The sequence below is a fragment of the Chaetura pelagica genome, unplaced genomic scaffold (assembly GCF_000747805.2).
Source record: "Chaetura pelagica isolate M959 unplaced genomic scaffold, ChaPel_1.0 scaffold551, whole genome shotgun sequence".
Classification (NCBI taxonomy): domain Eukaryota; kingdom Metazoa; phylum Chordata; class Aves; order Apodiformes; family Apodidae; genus Chaetura; species Chaetura pelagica.
The window spans coordinates 453,623-462,300 of NW_009952067.1; the positions used below are offsets into that span (position 1 = coordinate 453,623).

The following is an 8,678-nucleotide window of genomic DNA, read 5'->3' on the forward strand; positions in this document are numbered from 1 at the left end:
AGATTGTTTGGCACAATATTTTGAAGTTAGCTAAACCCTTTTACCTAGAAAACAATTGCATTTTCTGGTTTGTTATGCAACTACTATTGATTTCAAAAGGTTCAAATGACTAAAGGTCTTCAGCTGGAGTTGCGTATTTCTTTCAGAAAGAGCAAGTATATTATTGCTCACAGGGTCATAAAAAACCCAAACCCAACTCCCTTTTAAAAGGTTGTCCGTGGTGCTCTGTCTCTGCATAGCTTTTTCTACTGTGTGTGAGAGTGTGTGTGTGAGAGAAAGAGAAGAATGGAGAAGCCCAGGAAAAAATTTACTGGTCTTATAGATGATGCAGTGGCGGCTGCTAGCAAAATGGATCGTGATGAACTGCTTTTTTCCTACAAGGGGATTCTCTACCCTGTTACTTTGTGCAGTCCTGAAGTATTCAGAGCCATGGAGTCCCTTGAAGCCAGAAGTGATGATATAATTTTGGCAGCATACCCTAAATCTGGTGAATGTAGTTTTTTTCTTCATAATAACATTGTGTGGTGGCAAATAAGTAGGTTTGTACTAAATGATAGTATTTAGAATTTTCATAGAATTTTTTAGAACTAATGTTGTTATCAAAGAACACAACAAAGTTAATTATGAAGATTTAATATAGGTAATTTTTCAAATGACTGTGAAAAAGACATCTGGTTTTCTTTTCTACAGAATGTAGAAGTTTTTGTTCTCTTTACTTTTAATAATGAAGTAAATGCACAAATTAGAGACAATTAACATACAGTTCTTACACCAGAAATAACTGCATCTCCTGCAGGATCTTCTTTCACATTTATATTTGCAAACTTAATAGCTTTATATTTTTACATAGAATGGCACTTTTGGTACCTTCACATGCTATGCTTCATATTCTTTATTTTATTTCACATAGATGTCAAGAATATCTGAAATCCATAACTATAAAAAAGAAATTTGAAGCACTGGAAATGATCACACTGATCTTTGACTGGGGAAATCAAGAGATCTTTGCTAGGGTTGCAAGTTGACCCTGCTTCTTTGCTCTTTCTCTCTCTACAGGCCCATATCAGAGCTACAGGATTGGATTAGATGTATATATATATATATATATATATAATATATATATTATAGTTATATTAGTTATATATCATATCCATTTTAATGTAGCTTTTTCTCTCCCCCAGCAATTGAATTCACACTGGCCACAGTAGATAGTCAGAACTGACAGTATTGTAAAGTTTTTGCTTTCCTATCATGTATTTTAGAAGAAATGCATCAGAACACAGTTATTAAGACTGTAGTGACAACAAAATAGGAACCCAGTGTCTAGACGTCAGGAGATAGTAGACTAAAGATAAGAGTTCTCTACAGCCTCTTTGTAATGTTCTGAATAAAAATATAAATATGTATGTTTATAGAAAATGTAACTTTAGAGAGTTTTTGCCTATTGGTAAAGACAATGAGCACATACAGCAGAATTTTCAGATCTAGTTCTGCTCCTGTGTCCAGGTTCTGTGATCTATCTCTTCTCCTAAAATAATCCTGAACAGCACATCAGAAAACATATATAATATGTCAGGTTTTGAGGAACCAGTTTACCACCCCAATCCCCCTTATAATTGTCACCAAAAAAAATTAAAAAATTACATTAGTGTGTGTTTTCCTATTTGAATCTTAGTGATTCTTCTCCTTTATTAGTTAATCTACAATATACAAGTTAATTTACAATGTACTGATGAGCCATTTGAGTTGGAGGAATGTATCCTTAAAGGTAGGATCCTAAGAAGCTATTGTCCAGATAGTCACTTGTGATTGTGTCACATGAAAGCCGACCAGGCAGCTTCACCTAGTAGTACTATCAACCTCTTGGCTTTCTGGGCAAATCCATTTCTGTTTACTCTAAAGATTTAAAAAATATTTCTGTATTTTTCCCCTTTCAGGTACAAACTGGGTAGCTCAAATCTTAAATGATCTGGTAGCCATATTTGAAAAGAAAACACAGAATAAAGCAAGCAGTGGGAATGATGAAGAAATAGAAGAATTTCCTTACCTTGAAATTGGAGATACTGAAAAATATGAGGTGGGCACAGAATAGGTATGAAAGTTGTCAAAAAGTTGTGCTTCTAATACTGAATATATGGTTTGTGAAATATTCCATTTTTTGATAAGAACTCTACCACTTCTTTGTATGTGGCATGTGGTTGGCATGGATCTCATCTGCCTTGCCAAATGCTGAGGGATAAATGGACAATTCAGAGGGCTTGAGAGGAACACATAATCATTAGATAAGCAAGAAAGCAAGAACTGCAGAAATTCAGTGTAGCATGTTTTGTATTTAAGAAGAGTTTAATGAAATGTCAAATACTGAAATACCAGCTTTTGTCTCTTTACTTAGCTCTTCTTCCTCACCCCTTCTCTCTCTCCTTGAGATTCTTCAGCTTTCACATACACCCAGTTCGAGTCTGCATCTTACCTTTAGATTTGATCCCTTGTCTAACAGAACATATTATATTTATTATCACTGAAGAGAATTAGCACTGGATAATCTTTCCAGTCACTCATTCTCAGGGGATTTTGAAGACTAGAACGGCTCAGAGCAGTCTACTAAGATCCCAGGATAACACAAAAAGTAATTACTGCTGTCAGCCAGTAACTGTTGATAAGTTTAGCAAGGCAATATTTTATTGTAGGCTGATGGAAAGAATATTTGTACTAATTGAACTGCCCTCTTTCCTCCATGCAATTCTTACAGCGAATGAACAAATCACCTTCTCGAAGAATTATGATTACTCATCTCCTTCCTGAAAATCTCCCCAGGTCTGTCTTCAAAAATAAAGCCAAGGTGAGTGCTGATTTTAATGTCTTGAAAGCAAACACTCCCACAGATTTTTTTAAAAGCCAATTTAGTACTTTTCTGCCAATTTTCATAATCACTCTTATACTTAAGTGTTTAGCTTGACCTTTTATACATGGTTGTTTAAGTACTGCTGTTTTTCACACTTAATCTCAGTTCACCCTTATTGATGCCTTCATATCATTCTCCAGAAGGATGGGGAAGTCGAACAAATGCTCCAGCAGTAAAATGTATTTTCACACAATTTCCTACAGGAGGCATTTTATAGTGTTGTCATAAGTGAGGGCTTCAGTGTGTCGAGTTTTCGCAGAAATTTCTGGTTTTGTGTATTTTCCCCACTACCTAAATGATGAAAGATGCTTGTATTGAGCAAAATTATTTAGATTTTGCATGATCAATTTGATTAATCTGTAAAAGATTTTTAAGATTTATAGACAATCGTCTTCGCAAGACACTGAAGCAAAATGAAATATTTCATTTTCTGAAATTAGAATGAAATGGCTACTTCTGCAACTGGTATACAAGGTATTAGGAATTCCTCAAACTGCAGTTATGAGGTAGATTATTATTTTCTACATACTATACTGTGTTACGTCTTTGTCTACAAATAATGTTTATTTTTTTTTCTAGATATTGTTGCTGATGCGCAATCCAAAGGATGTAGCTACATCTTTTTACCATTTTGCCAATGGCGTAGCTACGCTTCCCTCCTATGAGACCTGGGATGATTTCTTTGTAGCTTTCATGACAAAGAAAAGTACAATATATCTTCTGTTTGTATCACTTACTCAGTGCATTGACTTTGCCTAAAAACCTTGCACTTGTAAATGAGCTTCACTAGGCTTTTGTGGTTTACAGTACAAAAGCAGATTAAAGAAATAGAAATTTAAACTAAAGATTACTTACTGTGCTTATTGCCTTAGGATAAATCCTTATAAAAAACACTCCCACAAACTGCTTTAACTTAAAAAAACCTGATATTTTCTTTTGAAGAAGCACTTCCTCCTTATCTCTATCTTGAATCCCCATCACTCCTCCTCTCCAGTGTCCACCATCTTGTGCCCATGTAGGTGTCTGAACACCTACATGCCAGGCTGGAACAGAGGAATGATTTGGACCAAGTCTAGTGCATTAAAAAAGAAAGAAAATAATCTCACTAGTTTAAAATTGCAGAAGTTCTTCAGTTTGGCATATCACGTGGCCAGCTGAAGGGAGGATTAAACCATGTTTTAAAATTGATTGAGGGAGACTGCAAGATGGTTGGAGTACTGGTAGGTCTTCAGTGGACTCATGTCTCAAATTGTATCATATGCTCAAGAAGTGTGCACTTATCAGAACAGACTGGAGCAAAACGCCTTAATTCTCACAGAAGGGTGTAAACTCTGGCATAGACATGATTAATAATGCTCATGGCTGAGGGATCAACTTGAGGAGTAAAAATTGGTTTATTTCATAAAGATCTTGTCTAATCTTAATTCATGCTTCATTGTAGGTTTCTTTTGTTTTATTTAGTGGCCTGGGGATGCTACTTTGAATACCTTTCCAAATGGAACAAATATGCTGCTGATGAAAATGTTATGCCAATGACTTACGAAGAGCTAAAAGAGGTGAGTTTACCAATAGTTAAAGTGTTTTATACTTCTAAAAGTATTTGTTCTGAAACCAATTAACCATTATATTAATGTAGTATTAATTATATTAATGTATTCAAACTGCAAGATACTGTATGAGATAGATTCTTGTTTTAAGGGAAGGACACATGAAATTCAAACTTAAAAACCTTTTAAAAATTTTGTTTGTGAAAGTTATTCTTGTTTTCTCTTTAGCTGTGATCTAAGCCCGAAGTCAAAATCCCCAGTAATTTTTTTGGGAGCTTTAATTTATTCAGTAGTGTAGATTTTACTCAACTGTAAATCACGTGTCATCTTTCGGGATCTGTGGGAAGACAGCTCATGTCTACTCTGAAATAATTATGGAGGAGGGAAACACTATGTATCACTCCAGTCCTACTGAACTCTATGAATATTCTATATATGTATCTAGCAAGGAGATGTAGAGAAGTGTAAACACCTTGGAAAGCAGTGCTTTTTTTTGGCTGTCACGTGGCACATTACATTACTCTTTTCAGAATCCAGTCCTGGGTGTGAAAAACATCGCTGCTTTCTTTGGGATTTCCCTGACTGAGGAAGAGCTTCAGACTGTGGTAGAGAGAAGCAGCTTCCAGTCCATGAAGAAGAACTCAGAGAAGACCCATGGGGCATATGCTAATGTTTTCTTTCGCAAAGGTAGGAAGCTCCAAGAGTTCCAGAGGCAGAAATGTAACAACCTCAAAAGCTTGGGCCACCCATCTTTTAGTTCTTTTTTTTTTTTTTTTTTTTTTTTTTTTCACACGTTAGCATCACAGATTAGTATCAAGCAGTTTATCACTGTTATGCTTCAGAAAAGTAGTCAAGGGAGCACTGTTGAGGAAGGGACCCAGTAAGAGTCTAGCAGCAGGTTGTCAGCACAGTAGAAGCAACTACAAAGAGCAAATTTTAGAGGCCCAAAGATGAGTGGCAGGAAGCAGGAACTGTCATGTGTCAGAACTGCACTCCATCTCTGCGCTTAAATCACTGATTCTTCAGCCACGAAAGGCTTCTCTGAGTAGACAAAATGGGGCCAAAATCACCCTGAGCAGCATGATCACACTTTTTAGGAGACTGTAGGATCTGCTGAAAGGGCTGCTGGCAACCCCCTGTTCACACTCACAGGTTATAATTAAGCCAAACATCCAAGAATCAGGTACATAGAGAAGGGGAAATAAGAAAACTGCTTTTGTAGTGTAGTGCAGGGGAGGCAAACATAAAAGGGCCAAGCTTGCTGTCAGAATCTGTTTCTGCATTTTACATTAAAGAAGTCACTGGATAAAAACTCAAGATGCCAAGGGACCAGAATCCCAGTTCTGCCCTCTGACAGATGATTCTTAATCAACCCTTCGTGATCAACCACCTTGTCAGTCAAAACTGACTGGAATAGAGACCTGCTGGGAAACAGGCCTTTTTTGGACCAAGTCACCTGAAGAGCCTGCCTCTCCTCCCAAGTGAATAACTACAGGACAAAAGGAAATGGCCTAAAGTTCTGCCAGGGGAGGTTTAGACTGGATATTAGGAAGAAATTCTTTACTGAAAAAGTATTCAGGCACTGGAACAGGCTGACCAGGGAGGTGGTGGGGTCACCATCCCTGGAGGTATTCAATAAACGTTTTATGTGGCACTTCAGGCCATGCTCTAGTAGGCATGGTATGTGTGGTTTGTTGTGTTTGGTGGTTTTTGTTTGTTTGTTTGTTTGTTTTTGTTTTGTTTTCTGTTTTGGTTTTTTTTTCTTTCCTTCTCCTGGGTGGGTGGTTGGACTTGGTGATCTTAGAGGTCTTTTCTAACTGTGACAATTCTGTGATTCTGTGGAGTGTTCTTTTGCATTATAGCAATTTAATGGATCTGCAACTTCACTGGCTTCACAAAACTATATTGTTGCAAAAATGAATGAAGTTTTGTCTTGAAAAACTGATCAATCCCATTAAGTGTATAATGGAACAAGAATGACAGATCTATAGAATAAAAAATAATAAAATATATTGTTTTTCAAGAATTTCTTTGCTTCTTTGAAGGTGTTATACGTGACTGGAAGAATCTTTTCAGTGAAGATCAGAATGAGAAAATGGACAAAGCATTTGAAGAACATATAGGAGGAACTAAACTGGGAACAATGTTAAAGTATGATGTGTACTGTAAAATCTGAGGAGTTGTGAACTGTGGTTAGAGGAAGAGCTTTTCCGGGTCATCTGAATGCTGTATACTAGAAAACTAGACCAAATTATCCAAGCACCTTAAAAATTCTCTCTTTGTATTAAAAAAATCCTAAATAATTTTCTTTTTAATATGACATAAATTTTCACTTGCTCCACTAGAGACCACATTTCTAACTGTAAAAAGGTTAGTAAGAAGCAAAATAATGAAGTGAATGTATTTTTCTTGTGTTTTAAGAGAATCCTTAATCTATATACCTATGTGCCACTTCTAAGAACTGCTTTTATGTTTTCCATGCTCCAGCCATAAAATAGGAGAAGAAAACATGGTGAATACAGAAGATGTTTTTTCCCACCATTAATGCCAGTGGTGTGCTCTTACCACAAAATCAGTTAGCATTCTCTTTGATCATGCTTGACTTTCATACGTGCTGACAGTTAAGCTTTAACTTAAATTAATACTTAAACACTGAAACAGATTCCTTTCAGTAACTGAAAATTCCCTGAAACTGATAGATGCCAAAATTTGCTGAAATTTGCTCTGTTGAGAAAATGGGATTGTCAGGGGTGATGGTGCAAGACATTATTATACTTAGCTATTTTGTATTGGTACTTGGCACTGTGGACACAGGATTTCAGACCTGTCCAGGGACCACCTGCACTTCAGCCACCTGTTCTGTTAAAAGCAATGAAATAAGTATCTTTATTATAGTTGAATTAAAATCAGGAAAAAAATAGATTCAATTTATAAATCATTTGCAGATGAGAAGCAAAAAAACCTATACACTTGGAAGGAATAATGTATTCAGTAACTTTTAAATTAATTTTTCTAAAGCTGGTTATTATGTCTGGATATAGAAATGCAGAGTTTTGCAAGGAAATAGGAATGCTAGAAATAATACTTAAAATATGTAGAAAAAAATTATTCAAAAGAAGAGCATTTCAAAGTCCTCACACAACCAATCTTTGAACAATAAGAAATTATCAGTAAGAACACAGAAAAGTACCAGATGCCTGGGGGAGGACAGGCATAATATCCCTGTTTAAAAAGCTGAGAAAAAAAGAATCAAAATAGAGCAGTCACCTTAACTTGAGTCCTGGATATCTAGTAGTAAAAATGACCAACCAACCTATCATGAAACATTAAAAAAATAATAAAGTATAAGTAATAAAGTATATATCTATTATATATATGTATGAAATAAAGTATAAGTATGAACTGTGTCAAAGCTGTTTGTGTTCCTAGAAATTCATGCAACATTGACAAAAGGCATCTAGAAGCAGGTTTGTCAGCAGCAGTGCTTTCAGGACTATCCACTTATTTACATGGCTGTTACGAATTTGCTTGCACTAGTGTGCTCATGATCAACTCCGTATACTGGATGACAGCAAAACTGGGAGGACAATTAAAACAATATCCTTTAGTCTTCTTAATGCTAGGGCAGGCTAATAAATCTATTTCATATATGACTCACTTTTAAGTCTGGGGATCAGAACAGAGGACTGAAAGTACCGAGGAAAATGGGGAAACAACTCAAACCGTCATAACAAATTGAGAAGGCTGGCAAACATCAAGTTCAGTAAAGGTAGGTGTAAAGTGCTACATTTAGAAAAGAGAAACCTGAGGGACGAGTACTTAATGGGTACAAACTGGGCTGAAGTTGGCATGAAAAGACATGAGGAATCACACCCAGCAAGGCTAACATGGCAAAAATACTGGAAAAAAACAAAACTGTTCAAATCTACTGGTCTACTGTAACAGAAGGATCCTACCTAAGAACCCAGCAATAATGATCACAGCCTGTTGTTGCAGATCAGTCTAAATTGGAGAATGTTGCTTAATGAGGCTGCAGAGAAATTTAAGGAAGTATCTGCCAGGGAGAAGATGAGCATGCTTGATACTTTATCAGTACAGGGAGAGGACTATAAAGTCATATTAGGCATCTTGGAATATGGCAGACCAGATTACCATGTTCTTACTGATCTCCTGTCCGTGTTTTGTTCTTGCATTAATTGTCACCAAACACTCCAGGTTAGGAAACAGGC

At 36.2% G+C, this 8,678-nt stretch overlaps 1 protein-coding gene across 1 annotated transcript; it reads left to right on the plus strand.

Annotated features, from left to right (window-relative positions):
- Window positions 1–285: 285 nt before the first annotated feature.
- Window positions 286–6,625, plus strand: LOC104395671 (sulfotransferase 6B1-like). Its single transcript, XM_010005405.1, has 7 exons — window positions 286–487; window positions 1,938–2,077; window positions 2,750–2,839; window positions 3,482–3,608; window positions 4,364–4,458; window positions 4,980–5,136; window positions 6,495–6,625. Exons 1-7 carry the CDS (start codon window positions 286–288, stop codon window positions 6,623–6,625), a joined length of 942 nt encoding a protein of 313 aa, XP_010003707.1.
- Window positions 6,626–8,678: the final 2,053 nt, after the last annotated feature.

Bases quoted from the DNA above. Each gene is read 5' to 3' on its own strand.
- LOC104395671 (XM_010005405.1), top strand. From the start codon at position 286: ATGGAGAAGCCCAGGAAAAAATTTACTGGTCTTATAGATGATGCAGTG. The intron at 3,609-4,363 runs GTACAATATATC...TGTTTTATTTAG, and splicing joins AGCTTTCATGACAAAGAAAA to TGGCCTGGGGATGCTACTTT. The intron at 5,137-6,494 runs GTAGGAAGCTCC...GCTTCTTTGAAG, and splicing joins TAATGTTTTCTTTCGCAAAG to GTGTTATACGTGACTGGAAG.